This window comes from Ambystoma mexicanum, chromosome 3q (genome assembly GCF_040938575.1).
Source record: "Ambystoma mexicanum isolate Mex_15411 chromosome 3q, UKY_AmexF1_1, whole genome shotgun sequence".
Lineage (NCBI taxonomy): Eukaryota > Metazoa > Chordata > Amphibia > Caudata > Ambystomatidae > Ambystoma > Ambystoma mexicanum.
The window spans coordinates 150632205-150653609 of record NC_090926.1 but is presented as its reverse complement, the minus strand read 5'-3'; the positions used below and the strand labels follow the sequence as shown (position 1 = coordinate 150653609).

Sequence of the window (21405 nt, the reverse complement as noted above, 5' to 3'; positions counted from 1 at the left end):
ACAGCCATCTCTATTAAACTGCCATAAACATAGGCAGAGAAAATGGACGTGCTAGGGCGCGAGGCGGTCACGAGTGTTTACATATTGCAAAACGAAGCAAAGGCCAGATGGCATGACATTGAAATAACAGGTGACTGTACAAGGTTTGTACTGTCATCATTCATCAATCAATGGCAACACTGGGCTACCATTTCCGGCAGAACAAAATTAAATAAAACAACCATCCCATTCGATGACTCTTCCCTTTTAGTTGAGAGCAGAAAGCAACGTTTGTAATGGCTTACCTGGGCGCTGGCCTGTTCGGAGCTGAGGGGCCAATGTAACAGTGCTTGCCTCGGAACAGCTTCGCACGCATGCGCGGGATGGCAGAAAGAAAAGGACAGGGTCTGTGTAAAGAAAAATTACAGCACCCAAATGCACCGCAGGCTTAACCCTCCCACACTAACACCTGCTCGCGAGAGGAAAGAAGAAGCATTTCCCGACACACCTGCATGCAAACTGGAATAAGCATGCAATGCACGGGGATCTTATTGCAAAGAGACCAGTCTGCCTTAAAAATGTTTATTGCACCTTTTTTTGATTGGTAAGTTTATAAAGATTTCAATCGTTTGATTTGCCATTTTTTTTAATTAAACGCTTGCTTATGCAATACTGGCGACTGTTTTTTTCCATTAAACGGAGTGTTTCGATTGTAATTTCTTTGCTGTTTTTTTTTTAAGCTGAGGTAAAAATGTTAATACTGTAGCCGAAATGGACGACTGGGGTCGAAAATTGACAAATGCAGCTTTACTTTGCAGGTTTTCCCCTGATAATTTCTCATCTTGTTTAGGGAAGCCCTGATTTTTTCAATATTTATATATATATATATATATATATATATATATATATATATATATATATATATATATATATATATACACACATATCTTTCAAAGCCATGGGTTCAGAGAACTTTCGCATTGATGGATGGGCCAAAATTGTGATTGTGGTTGGAACAAAGGGGCGCTGAAGACTTTTTTCTCCTTTCCCCCCATTGTGAAAGATAAAGTGAAAAAACTGTGCAGGAAGGGAGGCAAGCCCCACCCAATCCGGAACCAAAAATTGCCAGTTTTTAGATTCAAAAAAAGCTCCCGGCTGCCAGGATGCATTTGAGGCCGACTCCAAAGGGACCCCCAAAAATGGAGCCTGTTGTTGGGTACATTGAAACATTTGTGTTTATCCCAACCTCTCGCAGTACCTTGGCGCGGCGTCATGGTCCATGACTTGCCCAAGTAGGCCCGAAGGAAACGTCAAAGATTGCTCATCGTTACACAGTTGTAACTCTCATCACCACCTCCCGGTTGGAGCTGGAGCCACTCCGGTGCTCATTAGGCCGCAGGTGGCTGAGAATGTGCAGAATCGTGTACCCACAGTGATGGTTCAAGATAGTTCTAACCCTCTGGCTGCGCCTGGGGTTACGGTCATTGTTCAAGGGGTGGTTTGTCCGTGAATTCCTCCCCCCGAGCTTCATCGTCCCACCCAGGGGCTCCCCGAGGTCCTTGGTTTTGTCATAGTTCAGCACTTTCCACTGCTGGTTGACGGCTTGCCACCGCTTGAAGATCCGGTAGACGGAAGAGCCTTCGTGAATGATGAGACCTGGGGAGGAGAAGGAAGATGGTTAGCAAACTTTGTAGGACGCTGCAACCTGGCCATCAGAGTGCATTGGGTCGCGGTCTAGAACAATGTTGAATAGCCGTGGACATGCATCTGCATTTTAGGATGGTTGTCCTAACTATTGAAAAGAGACCTGAGGACAACAAGGTGGAGCATGAGACAGACAACCGAAGTTAAGTAAGTGGGTGGTGGCCGACATTGTAAATTTGAGGATGTAATAGAAAGGGCCCTCATTTGCCAAAGCCATGCTGTTAGCTGTAGTCTTGTTTTGCTGCAGTTGAAACGATTAAACGAATTACATGTTACAATGAATACAAGGAAAGTCGATCCTTAGAGACTATAAGAGACTATGGACCTGATTCATGCAACATTTTCCTATGGGATTGCGCCATTATAAAATACTTCCATGAATCAGGCCCTATATACCATAGACTATAGTAGTTGCAATTTCATAACCGTTAGGAAGGATTTGAAAACCTTCCTATGTCCGTAATTTCCCTCTTTGACTATGGTACATGAAGTCTCAATTCTGTAGCAGCGCCTTGATGCCTCGGCCGTTAGCGCTATACAAGCGACCATGGACCACAGAGAAATGGCTCCTTGTGGCATTTGTAGAGTGACATCTTGCAGGACGTTTACACAGAGGTATATATTGCTCCAGTGCAAAATTCACAGTCAAATTCATATTTTTATTTGAGAAATTTTTGCTTAGGTGCAATTGCTGGTGTAAAATGTCGCTCTTACAGGGCCAGGTTTAGGTACAACGGTTGTGGGGGTCCCAGTGACATGCAGCTGCAGGGTCCCCCTATAGCCATAGAAATTCAGATGTGTAGGAAAAGGGTTGACATTTCATTGGGATATTATGTGGGCACTGGTGAGGTCACGAACATTGAATGCAGCCATGACAGTATTGGAAGGGACATACCTCATGCCAGTTGCTGTTAAAGGGGGCAATGTAGTTGTATAATTATTTTTACACTCAGAGAGCTACCAAATATATTTTTGAGCAGTGAGAAATTCAGTCAATACAAAAAATCAAGGTTACACTCTATTTCTACCCCCTTAATACAATACATGTTGTGTGAACCTACTTCTGGTTCCTTGTGAGGATGCGTAATTCAGCAAGCTACAGTGTTGTGGAGTGCTGGTTCGCATGTGGAAATTTAGCGGTCACTCGCTTGCCATTTCTCAAATTTGCAAAGAACTAGGGGAGTGGGTCAAGATTTCATGGCCCACATACCGCATCCCACCTCACTCTGGCGTGCATATGCACCTGCTACGGGAATGGAGCTGGTCCCTGAATGGGATGGCATAGGGCACCAGAAATGTGAGACAAAGGAAGGGCCCGGGATACAAAGATTATGGGATTCATGGAAGTGCCCCCCGTGAAAAAAGCCAAGGGGACCAAGAATATCCCTGAAGAGCCTCCCACCACAACCAGGAATACAGTATGGGCCCCAATAAAGAGGGCCACAGAGTACCCCCTTCTCTGCAGGCTCACAACTAGAAAGCAGGGGGAGCCTGCCTGTGGCACGAGAGGAGCTGGGGGAAGGGGGAATCACATCTGTGGTAAAAATGACCGCGATCCAGCCTTAGGTCCCCTTTTCTGCTATTGATTTGGACAAGGTCTGTTACCTTGCATTTTTGGATGTTATTCACACAGCATTTCTGCATGCGAGGTCCGAAACCCCAAGAGAGCTCAGGAGCGGTGATGACACTACGTGCTTGCAGCAATGGGACTCCAGTACAGTAGAGGGTGCATTGGGAACAGGGGGAAGAGCTAATGGTGTCCATGTTTTAATTTTAAAAAGACAATCTGAGATACTCTTGTTATCATGATTGCCACACACAGAATCAATGCCAGAGGCAGCTTCATTGTACTCTTGATGGACCGCCTGCTGGGAAAACACGAACACTGCAGCAAATTCAATCTTTCTTAACTGAGCCATCTAATCCAGAGATTGTCAAAGTGTGGCATTATGACAATAACCATTTCCTTTAACACAATATGTTACCTGGAATCCTGAACTATCTACACAAAAGCCTCTACATAATATGGTTTTCACCCCTGCTGTGGGGGCAGACATGGCCTTTAACGGCTTGCCAGTCCGAGCCTAGGCAGGCCCGAGCAAAAGGAGGGCCTCGCTGAGGGCATTTGGGCCGTTAAAAGCCCTATCCACCTCCCACAGAGGGGGCGGAAAGCCATTTGCACGCCGAAGCTTATCAGGGTTGCAAATGGTTTCTTATTTTCCTCAGAAGATTGGCTGCGCAAGCAGCGCCAATTTCCAGAGGGAAAAAAATGACATGACGACCGCCATAAAAAAGGGACAATGGGCCTCATTACAAGTTCGGCGGTAGCCGTGCTGGAAAATCCAGCAGGCTGCCACCGGACCCGAAATACCATTCCGCCTCCGTGATTGCCGGAATCACTGGGGCATCACAACCCCAGTGACCCGGTAATTCCAGAGGCGGAATTCCGTAAATCCCCATTCCCATGGAGTTCTTTAGGACTCCATGGGCATTGGGGCAATGGAAACACTGGTTCCGTCTAGGACGGAGCCAGTGTTTCCATTTCCGCCCGCAGGCGGGTGGCGTTACTCCCGCCAGGTCACCCCTGGCAGGAGTGGCACCTCCTGCCTACAGGACTCGGAATCAGCCGGTCCAGAAACAACAGTGGCAGCACATTAACCGCCACCATTGTTTCCGGACCGGCAGGGTCATAATGAGGCCCAATGTCCCTTTTCCATTTCTATGGTGGTCGCCAGGAGCAGGAGGAGTGCTGGGACCGGAGCACAAAACTCTGGTCCAGCAGGTAAGTGGGGAGGAAGCGAGAGAGGGGGTGGAGAAGAGGTTTGTTTTGTTTTGGGTTTTGGGGGTGTAGGGAGGCCGAGAGGCTGCCTGTTGCCTCCCCACATTCGAAAACAAAAAAGATGGCGCCACCTGGGGAAGGGCCTCAGGTGCTTGGAAAAAGAATGTGTATTCTTGCCTGTTGTTCCAGCCACCTGATTACCTAAGTGCTCTTCCCCGGGTACGAATGTTCTGTTTGCCTTCTAGACAAGTAAGTAGGAGATTACTAACTACTCTTAGTGCAGTGATGTCACAATGCCTGCTGCCAGAGGCAGAACACAGGGTGATTAGATTTTCATATTGCTTTCTTTTAAACTTATTCTCTTGATGAATTCAGTCATTAGACTATAAATAAAGAGCCATTTAAGTCAGAAAGTCTAATTTGTGTGCAGCTGTCGTTTAGCACAGGAGAGCAGGAATCTCTCTGCATGTTACCACCTATTCTAACCCGCAACGCTGCATGTCAGTGTGTTCTTCCAACGTAACAGATCCAACACGCATTCCACGCATCAGCGGCTGGAATGTTGCTTGTACCTGAGCGAGCAAGGGACCAAGTGGTGAAGGAGACTGATGATGGTGTTAACATGTATTACAGGGGTTAGAATACCCACTATATAGAATAAAAGGATATTGAAGTCACCTCAGAGTTCCGTGACCTTATAAAGTAGCCCAGCCATTGGCCACTTCCTCTAGTTGGCCACAGAACTCTCCAGTGACCTGCAATATCCATATAGCATACAGTGGGAAGCATATATTCCACATATAACCCTTATTGGGCCTCTTTCCACATGTCCATCTTTATTGGTATCCCTGAGAAATCTATGCTCTTTTTTCAACACGTTGGGCCTCATTACGAGTATGGAGGTAGCCATGCCCTTCATAAGGGCATGGCTGTCTCCATACCGGGCTCCAAGTGTTTCAAGGCGCGACGAGGCAAGGGAGGGGGAATAGAGGGAAGACAGAGACAATGATATTACTAGGCCAGGTGACATTGAGATCGCGCAAGTGCAGGGGAAGGGGGGAGGGGAAAAATGCAGGGGCTGAGGGGGCGGGGACAGTGCAGTACATGGCATCGACAGTAAAAATGAATAGAATAAAGCAATAAGTAAAATGTGCGGGCAGCTGATGGCAAGTGCAAGGGTAAGTGCAGACATCAGGTGTCAAGTGCTGTTAGGGGACTATAGGGATACAGAAAAACAATCCCAAGTGCGGGGGTTCCAGGGAGGCAGTGCAGGTGTGCAACTGGCAGGGGAGGGGATCTGGGCCCGAGATCAGATGGTAGCCAGTGACCAGTGCAGTTTCAGTTTCAGTCAGGAGTTCAGCAGGGGAGAGGGGGTGAGAAAGCAGAAGCAAAGAGGAAGGTTTTGAGGTGCTTCCGGAACCAGAGATGTTGTCCTCAAGTTTTAGGGAGGCAGAGAGGCTGTTGCAGACGGAGGCCCCAGCCGAAGAAAGAGATCTACAACAAACTCGTTGCTTGGAGAAGCAACTGACCCTGAGGGAGTTGGAGGCGGATGAGCGAAGAACATGAGAAGGAAGATATTTAGGAAGAGAGAGTTGAAGGTATTTAGGCCCCAGGCCCCAGAAGGCCTTGTGGACAATGCAGAGGGCTTTGAACTTAATCCTCGCAGCCACTGGGAGCCAGTGCAGAGATTTCAGTCCTGGAGAGATATGATCCCTGGGCTTGAGTCCAAGGACAAGTCTTGCAGTCCTGTACTGGATGAGTTGCAGAGGGCAGAGAGTAGAAGAAGGCAGATTTAGAAAGAGGCTGTTGCAGTAGTCCAGCCTAGAGAGAACCTGAGCTCTGGAGACAGTGAGCTTCTGGGGGAAGGAGAGGAAAGGAAGAATACCTCTGCCAAGGTGCAGCTGGTAGTGTGATTTCTTAGAGACATCAGAGATGTGAGGAGAGAAGGAGAGTGTGGAGTCGAAGATGACCCCGAGGTTTATAGCCTCACAGGTGGGAGCAGGAAAAGGGCAAATAGAGGCGGGCCAGAGAGTAACAGGAAAGGAGGGAGCCGGTGTGCCGATGAGTAGAATCTCAGTCCCACTGGCATTAAGGCAGAGATCATTGGCAACACATCACTCCTGGAAAGCAGACAGACAGTCGGAGATGAGAGAAGGAGAAGAAGTGGCGGAAGGGAGCCTGAAAATGAGTTGAGTGTCATCCGCATAGCACTGAAAGTTGGGGCAGAGAGCGGCAATGCAGTGGGCAAGAAGTGCTAGGTATTGGTTGAATAGCTAGAGAAAGAGGTTAGAACCCTGGGGAACACCACAGACAGATATAGAGGAGAGGGAGGACCCAAGTTAGACCTGGGAGGGTCGATCGGAGAGGAAAGAGGTCAGCCAAGCCAGGGCCTGAGCAGGTTATCACGAAGACGGTTGAGCAGGATGGCATGGTTGACCATGTCAAAGGCAGAAGAGAGATGAAGTAAGATGAGGACACAGGGGGTGTTGGAATCGAGGTTGGAGTGCAGGTCTTCATGGATGTTCAGGAGAGCAGTTTCTGTGCTTCTGGCAGCTCTGAAGCCAGACGGATGGTCCTGGAAACAACCAACAGATTCAGTGTGAAGATTAAGCTGGGAGATGGCCAGGTTCTCCAGGAGTTTGCCCAGTAAAGGAGTGATGGAGATTGTGTGATAGTTAGCCGGGCAGGACAGGCCGGCAGAGGGTTTTTTTAAGAAGAGGATGCACAAGGGAGTGCTTCACGGGGGAAGGGAAGACTCTAGTGGCGAAGGAGTGGTTGCAGAAGTCAGCCAGATCAGGGGCCAAGGTGTCAATGTGGTCCTTGATGGTTTTGGAGGAACAGGGGTTAACCTGTTTTGACGAGACTTTCATAGATCGGACTTGTCTAGAAACCTCATCTTGGGCGAACAGGGGAAAGGCAGAGAAGGAGGAAGGAGAGTTGGCCAAAGAAGGGCCAGAGGAAGAGCAGGGAGTAGAGGGGGCAGGGGGAGAGGAAGAGAGAGAGAGGATAGGTTGTCCTGAGTTTTAGAGATGAAATGAGAAGCCAGGACTGTGCAGAGGGCCTGGGAGGGGACAGGAGAGGTAGAGACTGCAGCAGGATTGGCCAGCTCCTTGCAGATTTTAAAGAGTTTGGCCGAGTTGTTAGATGCTGCAGAGATGAGGACTTGGATGTGGGCTCTCTTCTTGGTGCGGACAGAGAGCCGGTATTGCCTTTGGAGCAGACGGCAGGCCAGTTTGTCAGAGGATGTACCGGAAGCATGCCATTTCCTCTCAGAGACCCTGCGCTTGCATTTAAGGGTGGCGAGGTCTGAGTCGTACCAGGAGTTGCACTTGGCTTTGGGCTTCAAGCGGATCCTCATGACAGGGGCCAGAACATCGAGAGTATCAGATATAGCAGAATGGAGCACGGAGAGAGCTCTGTCAGGGTGTGAGTCAGCCAAAGGGGCGGGTGAGAAAGTGGTGGAGAAAGCCTCAACTGACACATGCTTCATGGGTCGGATAACCGCAAAGGTAGGTGGCCGTGCTGGAGTTGGCTTGGCCTGAGGGGTGGAGAGAGTGATCTGGGAGGAAAGGAGAAAGTGATTACTCCAGGAGAGAGATGTGGTGAGAGGGATAGAAAGGGGAAGGTCTGTAGAGATCATAACATCAAGAATGTGCCCTGCAGAGTGAGTCAGGCCTGAGGGCAGGGCATAGAGAGAGAGAGAGAGAGAGAGAGAGAGAGAGGGGGGGGGAGAGAGAGAGAGAGAGAGAGAGAGAATGGAGAGAGAGTGAGAGAGAGAGTCGCAGAGGTCACACATGAGTCCAGAGAAAGGACAGGAAGCATCCAGGTGGATGTTAAAGTCTCCAAGAAGGAGTTGAGTTGTCAAGACCAGGAGGGAAGAGGAGAGCTCCACCCACTCAGAGAGGAAGGAGGAGATTTGACCAGGTGGCTGATAGATGGTAGCCACAGTAAGGTAATGGCTAGGGGAGAGAGAGCGAACTTGCAGATGAGGCATTCAAAAGAGGTCTAGGCCTGCGTAGGAATGACAGAGGCAGGAATCCACTCGGGGAAGATCAGGGCTACACCCCCTCCGGAACGGTTGGACCTGGGCGTGGAGAGGATCTTCTAGCTATCAGGGAGGACTGTGTCAAAGCTTGTGACAGACCTGGCTGTGAACCATGTCTCAGTGAGAGCAGGGACATCGAGGTCAAGATCTTCAAGGAGGCAGCAGATGTCAGAGGAGTGTTTGACAGCTGAACAAGAGTTTAGAGTGGCAATATGGAGAAGGGTGCCATCTTTGAAGGACATCTGGGGAGGGGTACAAATCAGAGATACACCCTGCGGAGTTGTAGAAGCAGCTGAGAGGGGGACTAAGAGGAAGGAGGAGAGGGCAAGGTAGCTAAGGAGGAGACAGCAGGGTAGGCAAGCCCTAGGGAAGGACGCAGGGAGGGGTGCAAGCAGACGAGACAAGGAGAAATGAGAAGTAGTAGACAATTGACCAAACAATGAGGGCTTAGACAGTAGTAGAACAGTTTGCTAGCTGAACGCTTTGCTAAGAAGGCAAAAAACCAAAGAAAGCACTACTTTCACAATGTAGTTTAACAATGGAAACAGCACACCTAGGACTAAAAGTCCTGTATAGTGGGAAAAAGGTCTAGGTTTCACAATGCAAATTTAAAATACTTTCACAATGCAATTAAACAAAAACACACCTAGGCCCAAGAATCCTGTATAGTGGGAGAAAGGCCTATGTTTCACAATGCAATTTAAAATACTTTCACAAAGCAATTAAATAAAAACACACCTAGGTCTAAGAGTCCTGTATAGTGGGAGAAAGGTCTAGGTTCCACAATGCAATTTAAAATACTTTCACAATGCAATTAAACAAAAACACACTTAGGTCTAAGAGTCCTGTATAGTGGGAGAAAGGCCTAGATTTCACAATCAATTAAAAAAACATTCACAATGCAGTTGAAGTACAGCAGACAGCACAATTATTCTAGTGTATGTAAGGTTGCTATGTGGCAGGGTTTCAGGGTAGAGTGATGGCTCTATTCCTCACCCGGGCCATTCCTACCTTACTAGTCGCTGATAGTTGACAGCTGGCCACTGGCTTCCCCTGCTGACACCTGCAGACACTATCAGGAGTTCCTTCTGTGGGAGCTGCCTTTTGCCTTGGGCCCTTAGTCGCATGGGCTGCAGGGCAGAGGGATTCCCTAGGAGGGTCGGTTAAAAGGAGCAAACGCCTATCAGGGGAGTAGGGCTGGCTAGGAGGGAGGAGGGAGGGGAAGAGAAAAAGGGAGGGTCGGCGAACAAGCGTGGACAGCGGGCCTGAGGGGGCTCAAGATATTTTAAATAAGGATTTTCAGGCCCAGGAAGGTCCTAAAAACAGCAGTACTCACCGGGTAACACCAGATGGAAGTGGCAAGCACACACAGATGCTGGTTGCTAGCCCAGGCACGGAAGGACACACGGTATCCAATCAGGAGAGGAGTGCAGATGAGGAGGTGGGAGGAGGGAGGGGAAGAGAGAAGAAGAGGGCTGGGGATCAAGCATGGTCGCTAGGGCCCTGGGGGGGCTCAAGATATTTTAAATAAGGATTGTTAGGCCCAAGAGGGTCCTAAAAACAGAAGTACTCACCGGGTAACGCAAGATGGAAGTCATCATAGAAATTGGGCCCTTGCAACTGTTCTAAACAGTACAGTGTATCCTTTTGCGTCCTACATATGCAGAAGCCATCTCCTTCTCTCTACATGCATTATCTGTTGACAGAAAATTACGTGCAAAGGACTATGTTGATACAATTGAAAAACAGCCTGAACATTCCAAATTACATTTTTAGTTGATGAATACTTTCTAACGAATGTTAAGTAACATATCCTTGTTAACCTTCAAACCCAGGAAGCATAAGTTCAATTAAGGTGTGTAATGCTTACATTCACTGAAAAGTCTGGAGCTTCCAGCAAGCTTTGCAGGGAGACAACCACGGCTCTGTTTCTTGATCTCACTGTGTGCGCCTGAGGAAGGGCAGCATTTCCCCAAAACAATTCAGCATCTTTAGCGGGGATTCATAAATGGGACCTTGCTATGGAAAGGCTTTATTCTCCACTATTTTGACGATACAGTGGACTTTTGCAAAACTACAAGAATCTGCAGTGTTTAAAAAAATACTAAATAAAGATTGGGTCACATTGTTCAGGGAGCGTGTGGTACATTACGTATATGCTGAATGGAATTTATGAACATTGAGACGGTTTCCCTCAGAAACTCGAGTGCACACACCACTGGGTGTTTTGCCTTGTTACTGGAAACCACTGTCTTGATCTTTCAACATTTAACTTTGTGTTAGTGGTTCATGGCTTTTCCCGGCCATAAAGTATTTACTCCGCTTCACCCGCCATGCAATGCCCTGTTGCCAGTGGTAGGAAACTAGCTCCCTTTGATAGAAGACGAGATTCTAAAGACAAAAAGAAGCACATGAACCCTTTATGGGCAAAAGAACAGAGCAGTGTATTGACACGGAAGCGCAACTGGTGCACGTTCATCGAGGAGATAACTGTACTAGTTGGTAGCTTACCATTGCATAATGCCTGAAGGGAATAATATGAGCCTCTAACATTAATTGTGGAGGGACTTGCTCTCCTGCCACACTTGAAACTCTTATCTGGTATCTTGCAGTAATTGGTCCTTAGAGCTAATTAGGTTGAGGAGCTCGTTACCAACCTCCTTCCTACCTATGTCTCTTTCTGGGATCTTCGCATCTGACCATACTTTACCTTTCACCGTTGGTCTCTCTGGGCGTTATTGTGTTCTTGGTCTTCTAAAGCCACATTAACAGGTTATCAGGATTTACATAATGACCTGATCAGACTGGCCACAGGAAAGGGCAACACAAAGGGACAGTGGAGTACTACCAGATTTTAAATGTATACGTTTTCAGTACTGATATCAATAATTCTGAATGTGGTTTTAAACATTAAATGATGGCGCACTTCCAATTCCAATCCTTGAATGTTAATGGCGTAAACAGTCAGATCAAAAGGGAAAAAGATGCCATTACTATCAAGAGGACGAATGATGACTATTATTTTTTTTAAAAAAATCTATTTAGGTAAAAGCATAATTAACAATGAAGGTCTGCTATCATTCATATTGTTTAAGAGGGTGCGTTTCTAATTATAGCAAATTCTTGTGTCAGGAACTCTCACCAGGGTAATTTAATTATTCTGTTAAAGGCCAGCCGGGTAGGTGGAGAGATAGCTTACCCCACCCCAGTCATGGCCCACTAGCCGGAGGAGATAGCCCGCGCCAAGCAAGGGCCTTGACCAGGGGCTTAGAGCATCAACAGGCTGGGCAAGCAGTCCCCAGCAGCCATCAATGCTATTAGCATGCTAGGGCATCCCGCTTGGGGTGCTAACAGTGATTTGTGCTCGACTTGCCCCACTGCTGCTCGTGGTAATAATGAATTGGGTGCTTTATAAACAGAAACAACATAATGGTGGCGGGGCTGGGATTTAAAGCCACACACCAATAAAAAAAGGGCTTGGGCGAGCCTGTTTCTGCATCCGGAGTGTAAAAGAAAACTGGAGATTGGCGGATGCATGGAGAAACTGTTAGTCCTTGGAGAAACATTTATTTATCCTTTCAATCCCACAAAACACATGCCCTCGCATAAAACTATTTCGTATTTCAAAAGTGTCACTTGACAATGCTCCGTCAGCTGGAGTTGGGAAAATTGTGATCTCGGGTCACAAAAAAGGAATTGAAAAAGTGGAGCCTCAAGAATCCTCCTCTTTCAGATACCAAAGGTGTGCACTATGCAAGGGGAGAATTCTTCATAAAGGAAATGTGGACCCAGTTTCTGAAATGTACTTTTTATGGGAAGCACGGAAGGGGGTGATTAGGGAAAAGGCCACTAGCTTCTCTTCACACCTTAACAAGGTCAGGAAGATAGAATTAGAATGTCTGCGAGGCAAATTGAGAACGGAAGGGCCGGAGTACAGCAAAGATTATTCCTATCATAATAGCTGCATTTTCAAGGGATTTAACAACAGAATAGGTTTCTTTTAAACATACCTAGCAGAACTTGAATATTTGTATACATCGCATGCCCTTCTGAGGAGGCAAATCATTGGCTAATAGGCTAAACGATGAGGCGAATAGAAGAGTACACTCTATTCTTGATGACCACGGGATGGTTCTTATTTTTAATTATGAAATAAAGTCTACATTTGAGTAATATTAACTAGCAACGAAAACACAGAAACCCTTTAGAAAGGCCTTAAATAATTTGCCAATGGTCACAAATGTGCCCCAATTAAAGGAAATTCAGGAAACTCAAAGTGGTTTTCTCACTCTTCTAAACCTAATTGTAGAAAAAAAACAACAGAACGGAAATACATTTCACTAATGAGGAAATTAGAAGTGGAATTGATTTAATGAAACCCTCAAAAGGCCCAGACCTGGATGGCTCACTTGTAGACTTTTTCCACACCTCCGGAGAAATCCCTGGCCCGATGTGACTTGACAGTACCTGGGAAGTGTGCAAACATTTGCGCAGTTTCACTACTAGATTTTGATAGAAACTTACTGACAAAGGTATACGCTGTATGCTACAGAGAGGTTCTGCCTAATTTTATCAATGCAAATCAAACTGGATTTATATCCTAGATTAATCAGCTTTGCCAATATGAGGGAATGAGTACATTTGTTTGAACCTTTTCATTAAACTCCTTGCAACTGCTATTAGAGATACCTCGAGAGACGTAGGAACGTGGTATCTGAGCATCACATGCATTGTGGCACCCATGACTTATCAGTCATAATAGCCGACACTGACTCGTTGTCTACTCACTGATTTAACCCCTTAACTGCCAGGCTATTATGCAAGTCTATGCAAAAAGGACGAGCATACTCGTCCTTGGCACTTATTAATCTGCTCAACATATTCGTTAAAACGACGTGTGAGTCCTAATGTCCGACACTGTCTCGTCATCTACTCACTGATTTGATCTGCTCAACATATCCGTTATAATTGCATTTTAACGAAAAACGTGACAAACAGAGATTTTCTGACTGTCTCCCTCTTGCTTTTGGAATGTATTCCATAATGGAGAATTTTGTTGGATTTTGGAAGGTTTTAAGTATCTCGCAGTCACACTTTCTAGAGAAACTAAACATATGTTTCTGCAGAGGATACAAGACAAACTCAGATTTCACTTATTGCAGGAAACTGGCGAAGTTGAATTTCATAGGAAAATAGGGGGAATTAAGATGAGATTTTGAACTCAATGGGCCTCATTACACGGAAGGCAGTAACCATGGCGCCGTGGCGCCATGGTTGCTATTAGCGCCATGGTTGCCGCCGGTAATTTACCGATCCCGCCATGGTGAATGGCGGAATTACCGCCCCATTCCAAGGTTGGCGGGCCTTCCCCATTCACCATTGACCCTTCCCCATTCCCATTTGAGCCCCCATAGGGCTCTATGGGAATGGGGAAGGTGGCTATTACGGTACCGCAAATAGCGGTACCGTAATTGCCTCCAACATCCCTTTGCGGGTCCCGTCCTTAACGGCTGGTAAAACCTGGTAAAACCAGCCGTTAAGGCAGGGACCAGCAAAGGGACCTCGTAGTAGGGCGGTAAGGGATTACCGGCACTGGTACCCTTACCGCTACCGGTAAACCCTTACCGCCATCCGTGTAATGAGGCCCAATGGCTATACTTGTTTAACATGGTGCCTTTTCACGTTAGTATTTTACCCATGAAAAATGTGTATCAAGTGTTTGGGAACTTCTTGTATAGGGGGTGGATGGGATGTGCCCAAATAACATTACTCGCCATAGAAGGCCTAGTTCAGTATGGTGGAAGAAGCCATGGGGAGTATTCACAGAGAAGCGAATCCTGCTCTACTGGACAGGTGACGACAGAGTGAATACTCCTGGATAGGCTATTACTTAAGAAGTCTCTTGAGGATCTACTATCCATAGATACATCTCTACCTGCGCCCACAATCCCTCCATCCAATGCGTGATAACCGAATGGAAAAATGCTAATGCCACTTTGCAGTAAAACTGCATATATTTCAAAGAAGCCTCTTTGTGGAAAAGTCTACCAGTTACAATAAATGAGCCAACACTGTGTTGGAAATCATTGCAGGCAACTGGAATTACAAAACAAAAACGTTGCCGGCCCTCTGGCTCCACACGAGGCTCTCTCCCGTTCAGCCCTTCCCCCACTCTGGTGCAAACTCAGGCTTCCATTAGCTCGGTCCCTGGTTCCTGTCCACTACACATCAGGCAATGAAAATAGAAAACGGTCTCTCTGGTGGCCATCTTTTGATGGCTTTTCTTCTCTATCTTTTCTATCTTGATTCTGTGTAAGCTCTTACCGTGTATTACATGGATTACTCTGAGCTAGTGCCGCTTCCATTTTATGGCCGTTTTTGTTTGAATTAGAACCCTTATCAGTGTCTCTTAGGCACTGCTAACAGCCTTACAGCACACACCCGTGGGCTATACCAGGTGTTTATTGTCCTCTGCACTTGTTAGAGCCATTACTTGCCCGGGTCGTTTACTTGGCTTTCCAGGCCATTAACAGCCAGTAGAGCCCGCAGGTGAGAGCTATAAGGTTATAACCGAAATTGTGCATCTGTGAACAGCAGAAGTACTGTTACATCTCCTCACCTTTTGCAATCCTCTTCAGTAGTTGGAAGTCACAAATACGTGACACTCCAAGACTTATTCAGCATTCCCTCTTTCTACTGTTACTACTGCATCGACTATAGTCAAATGCTTCTCCTAACAAGCAGATGACGATGTGCTTCAACCAGCATGGCGGAGTCAGAAACCCTTTAGAAAGGCCTTAAATAGATTGCCTATGACCACAAGTATGCCCCAATGATATCAAAAGTAAGCTAGACCTGGGCCTATGCTACAGCAATGCACAACACACAACCTTTCTTAGACTCCAATGTGAATGCAGGAATACAAGCTGTCAACATCTGAAGTCTGCTGGTTCTGCAGTAACCAATGTCCTGGGAATGTGAGAAGGTTATTGTTAAGATGGATTTCTAGAATCTGGCCTAGAGTGGAGATTTAAGGAGGCCACGCTAGTTATAGTGAACATGGAACTTATGAGTGGTTAACCAAAACCCAATCAACGTAAGCTTGGAAAGAAGTCGAGGCTATTCTCGGAAGAGTGTGAATGGGCTCAGGGGTCCACAATGAGTCCACACAGTGAAGCACACAATCATTCAATTTAGACAGGGATGTATACAAATACAAATATTTATTCGAGGCCTTTACACACACCAAAACATGAAATTATCTGGTAAAATTATCGCAACATAATCATAGGTTTTTAAAATGTATTCAAATGACTTAATCAAATTTAAAGAGGTTAGCAAATTAATGCAGTATAGATGCAACCAAGTTACAAGTGAATTGACCTAACTTGAGCTTTCCAATCCCTAAGAAGAATGGGGCCTTGTGCCCAAAAGGCACAGGAGCAACAATGCTTCTCCCCAGAATGTATCCGTAGCAGGTAAGTTAGAATTGTTCTTGTGTTGGTGAGTTCAAAGAAGATATTCAAGAAAGTTACTAGGTAGGTAAGTTGTGTTCTTATCTTTCAGATGCCACCACCCAGGTTCAACGACCAAAAGGCAGTGGAATGGAACGAGATGGGTTCTCAATGTTATCCTACGGAGGACAGGAGGAGACAAATACTTTGCATTTATTTCTCCCCCTGAATCTGATATTCCCAGATGATTTGATGGGTCTACTGGGGCCAATTTTATGGGTCGACTGGTGGTAACTGGAGGTTGGATTTCCCTCCATTGGTTCCAGTGAGAGGTGCCCAGGAGCTGCGGGTGCAAGGAATCTTCAGTCAGGTTCAGATGCAAGATGCAACCTCTGGTGATGAAGGGCTCATTCTGGGGGCAGAGTGGCCCTGATTTTTCCTGAGTGGGCTCTGGCCACTATCATTCCCAGTCAATCCTACTCTCCTTTGAATGGCTCATCTGCAGGCTATCTGTCTCTCCTACCCCTCTTTTCCTCTCAGAAAGGATGGACCTCTCCTCCTCTCTTCCTTGGGGACTTTAATATCCATCTGGACTCTCAGGATCAGGCCTCTGTACTCTTTCATGACCTCTGTGACTCTCTCTCTCTCACACAATTCTGTCCTCTGTCCCAGCCTACTCTGCAGGACACACCCTGGATGCTCTAATCTCCACAGACATCCTTCTCTCCAACCCTCTAACTACTCTGCTCTCCTAGTCCGACCACTCTCTCCTCTCCTTCCAGCTTGAGCTCACTGGCCCCTTGATGATGCCTCCGCCAACACTTCCACTCTCCTTCTCCGTCATTCGACCAATGAACTGGGTATCAGTTGCTGCATTCGCCGCCACGTTCATCCCTCCTCCTTCCCCTACCTCTGACTCCTCTAACGACTTGGCACTGTCTCATCTCCATCTCCCCAGCTCCAACACTCAGGACATCCTTGCCCCTGTCATGACGATCTGCATGAACCCTTCCTCCAAATGCAACTCTTGGTATGACTCTGACTTGGCAGCTTTGAAATGCAAGTGCAAAGCTGCTGAGCGGAAGTGCCAGGCCTCAGGAACATCTGCTGACAAACTGGCCTGTCGCCTACTCCAAAGGCAATATCGCCTCACTATCTGCTCCAAGAAGATGGCTCATGTCCAAGCCAGCATTTCTGGGGCACCAATAACACATCAGAACTTTTCAAAATCTGCAAGGAACTTGCCAATCCTACTGCAGTCTCTGCCTCTCCTCTTCCCTCCCCAGCCTACTGCACTGCACTGGCCTCCCACTTCACCTCCAAAGCTCAGGCCATCCTGTCCACACTGTCCTTGACTCACCTTCCCACTCCTCCTCTTCTCTTGCCTATCTTGACCCCCCTCCTCTCCCTATACTGCCCACTTTCTCTCCCATTGCACCAGAAGAGGTCTCTAGAGTAGTCCGCTCTATGAACGTCTCCTCCAAACAGGTGCTCTCCTGCTCTTCCAGAACTATGAAGGACAACATCTCCTCCCTTATTCCTTCCTTGAATGACCTCTGTCACCACTGGCTCGTTCCCACAACCCCTGAAGCACTCCCTTGTGCACCCGCTCCTAAAAATGCCATCTGCAGACCCGTTATGCCCGGCTAACTATCGCCCTATCTCTATCAGCCCTTTCTTGGGCAAACTCATGGAGAAGTTGGTCATTTACCAACTAACCCACCACACCAAATCGACTGGCTGCCTCCACAACCACAAGTCTGGCTTCAGAGCATCCAGAGGCATTCATTGAAACTGCTCTCCTGAACAGCCGTGAAGACCTGCTCTCAAACCTGGATTCAAATTCTCCCTCTGTTCTGATTCTTCTCGATCTTTCCTCTGCCTTTGACACTGTCAATCATGTCATCATCATAAATCGTCTCTGTGATACCCTTGGCATCACGGACTGGGCATTGGCATGGCTGATCTCCTTCCTTTCACACCGACCCAGCCAAGTGCAATTGCGCCCCTTTCCTATCCCGCACCCCATTCTCTATGTGTGGCGTCCATCAAGGCTCTATCCTATTGCCATAGCTTTTCAAAATCTACCTTGCCCCTCTGGCCCACTTGATCTCCACCTTCTCTCCACACTTCCAGTGCTATGCTGATGACACTCGATCTCCTTTAAACTCCCTGCTACCTCCTCTCTCATACCTGATTGCCTGAGTGCTATGCAGTCATGGTGCTCGACCTCCATGCCAGTAAGAAAGAAATCTTTCTCATTGGGACACCTGCTCCCTGTTTCCCTCACTCTCTCTGGCCACCCACCTTGGGTCCCCTCCCCTCACCTTCCTGTGAGTCAAGAAACCTTGGCGTTATCTTTGATTCTTCTCCTTCTCCCTGCACATCACAGATCTTGCCAATAAGTCCAACTTTCAGCTTAATTGCCCTCAGAGGCATTCTCCCTTTCCTCACCTTCCCCCAGAAGCCCAATGTCTCCAGATCTCTGGTTCGCTCTAGGCTGGACTATTGCAACAACCTCTTCCTCAATCTGCCTCTTTAGTCCCTTCGCCCTCTTCAACTAATCCAGAATAGGGCTGCCAGACTTATTCTTGGCAACAAGACCAGGAACCACAGCTCTCCAGCCCTAATATCTCTCCACTGGCTCCCGGTGACCGCAAGGATCAAATTAAGACTCGTTGCATAATCCACATGACTATCTGGGCCCTGGGACCTCTCTACATCCAGCTATTTCTCCCTAAATACCTCCCTGCTAGAGTTCTTCCGGCCTCTGATTCAACTCTCGCAGGTCAGGAGCTTTTCCAAGCAGAGTGGGAGGTAGATCCTTTTCTACGGCAGGAGCCTCCATCTGGAATTGCCTCCCTGCCCCCCTCAGACTTGAGACGGATCTTAAGTTGTGGAAACTCCTCAAGACTTTCCTCTTCTGCTTCTCCTTCCCTTTCCCCCTCCCTTTCTAATCTCCCTCTGCCACTGAGACTGGTGCCTGGTCCCCTATGAGTCTTACCGGGGCCTGGCCCTCCTTGACCAGTCTCCCCCAGCATCCCTTCCAGCACTCCCTTGGGGCACCCTTCCTGGAATAGCCGAGGCTGGTCCACCCCCATCCACCGAATTTGTCCTCCCTCTCCCACTTTCCCCCAGCACTTGCCATTGTGCCTCCCCTTGCACTTGCCCATCACCCTGCTTGGGCTCCCACTCCTGCACTTCACCCTCTCCCACCTTCCCCGTTCCAATCCCTTTCCCCTTACCTCCCCCTCCCCTGCACTTCTTTGTGTTTGCACTTGCACAGTAATTATGTCACAAGGCCTAGTATGACCGTTTACTGCTGTTTTTTTCCCTTGTCCCCCCACCGCCCTCATTTTTGTCTTGTGGCGCCTGGAAACACTTGTGTATAGGCGCCATACAAATATAAATAAATAAACAAACAAACAAACAAACAAACAAACAAACAAACAAATAGATAGACAAATAAATAAATAAATAAATAAATAAATAAATAAATGCAAGATTCACCAATGCAGGCCTCTTCAGTACACTTCACAGGATGGGAGAAGGTGACTTTGTGACAAATCAACTTACGGGGCACCAGTGGTTCAGGGATGAATATCATTTTCTAAACCATCAATCAGACCCACACCTCTAGTACACCAGAAGGGATGCGAATAGATTGAAAACACAAGCAAATTATAAACCTCTTTGTCCAATTTTGGTAACGTTGACTGAACGGCAGGTTTATCTCTCGAGGTCGTGGATCGTTGGCTAGTTGCAACACAGTGAAAATACGATTATTACCCAATGATAAAAGGGAAGGTCCAGTCAAGGTTGTATAAAAATACCTACTTTATTATTATCACAACAGACAGTTCTAGTACACTACAAAATACAACCCACCCTGTAAAGAAATGCAGACGAAAGGCAGTTTCAAAGAAGGAAAAGGGATGCACTATGGATACTGATAGGAGGATAGTCGGTAAAGTAATTCATCTCAATAGTTCAAGAATACTTGGATTCAAAACAAAGGAAGCAATGAGTTGCAAAATGTCACTAGGGGCCTTCGGAGAAAGACCAGGGGGACAGACACACAATGTACCTCGTGTTGTAGATGTTCTTGGTGCTCAACAGGGTCGGGTCGCTTTGTAGGTTCTGCCACAGAGTTCCAGGTGGGAGGTGGCTGTGAGTATCAGGCATCCGGCAGTTCGGTGAGCGAGAGTGGACGGACGGCTGCAGACTGGCCTACACATTGGCTCAGGGTCAGAATCATTGTCTCAGTGCTGGCCAGCATGTCTGAAGCACCGGTCGAGGCATCTTGGATGGAGGTAGTGACTGCGGCGTACCAACAGTCAGCGGTGCAGTCGGTTGCAGGTCAAGGGGCTTGACTGTCTTGAAAATGTCCTTTAAGGCGAATGCTGGTAGATGCTTGTCGATGCACTCCTCCTAGCTTCTTCACTGAGCTCATGTTGCCCTTTAAGGTATCCTGCCCAAAGCTGAGGAGAGTGTTGCAGGCAACTGCTGTGTCCTTGGTTTGGTTCAGAGACTCTCTGCCACATCCCACCTAGGAAGCTTACCGCAATAGGTAGCAGGACACGCTGTGTGCGGACTGTGTACCGGTTATGGAGCTGCTGGAGGCTGTTCGGGATTCTGTATCTCGCTCTGTTCCCTGCAAGTTGTTTAGGGGAGGGATCTTGCTTCCCTCTTGGAAATCTTGGCCATCCTTCACTGATGGAAGATGTAAGGCATACTGTACCTTCAGCCAGGGTCCAATGGTGAGTTCCACTTGCTACTCCTTGCAAAGTCTTCAGATGATCAGCCCTCTTTTAAAGTCAAATGGGCCACAGTGATTGATGTGGGCTAAGCCTACCTTAATGGACCAATCCTGGGTCCCCGCCAACAATCTCATATATGCATGAGGTCATAACCAGAGCGCTTTTCAACAGAAAAGGTAAAGGGGTGAAAACATGTAATACTAAATCTCACCCTTCTTCCTGTCTGGTGTGGATCAAATAGTCTCTCTAGATAATGGAGCTCTCAGTGGTTTTGGATTAAAGGAGCAGATCTCCCTTGAAGCTGCAGCGAGAACAGACTTTCTGTTACTTGCATACCACATTCGCACAGCTTCTGAATGGGGTGCTCCTGCCGGGATTGCCTACTGTAAAAACAGCTCACTGTCATTGATACTGTAGGGTGGGAGCTGGCTTCAGGTTGACACGGTGCATATGAAACGGGTGTTGGGGTTCTCTGTCTCTTTTGTTTAGCCTCTGCAGCCAGGCCCCATGTGGGCCTGTTTGAATTAAACGTTGATTTCTATGCGAAGCTGCCACCAATAACAGAACTTAAACAAAAGGGAAAGGGTGGATCCATGGAGCCTTTGCTAGGCAATTAAACTGGCCATAGCAGGGGGAAGGTTTTCCCTCCCCTTTCTGAGATGCCTTGATGTACATTTGGATGTC

The 21405-nt window shown here is 47.3% G+C and overlaps 1 protein-coding gene across 1 annotated transcript in view; it reads right to left on the bottom strand.

Moving 5' to 3' along the window:
* Positions 1-921: 921 nt before the first annotated feature.
* The window catches only part of MARCHF9 (membrane associated ring-CH-type finger 9), a 731209-nt gene continuing 710725 nt past the window's right edge, over positions 922-21405 (bottom strand). Inside the window, exon 4 of the mRNA XM_069653354.1 lies at positions 922-1635. Coding sequence (XP_069509455.1) covers positions 1307-1635 — 329 coding nt within the window. The 3' untranslated portion in view covers positions 922-1306. The remainder of the gene's footprint in view (positions 1636-21405) is intronic.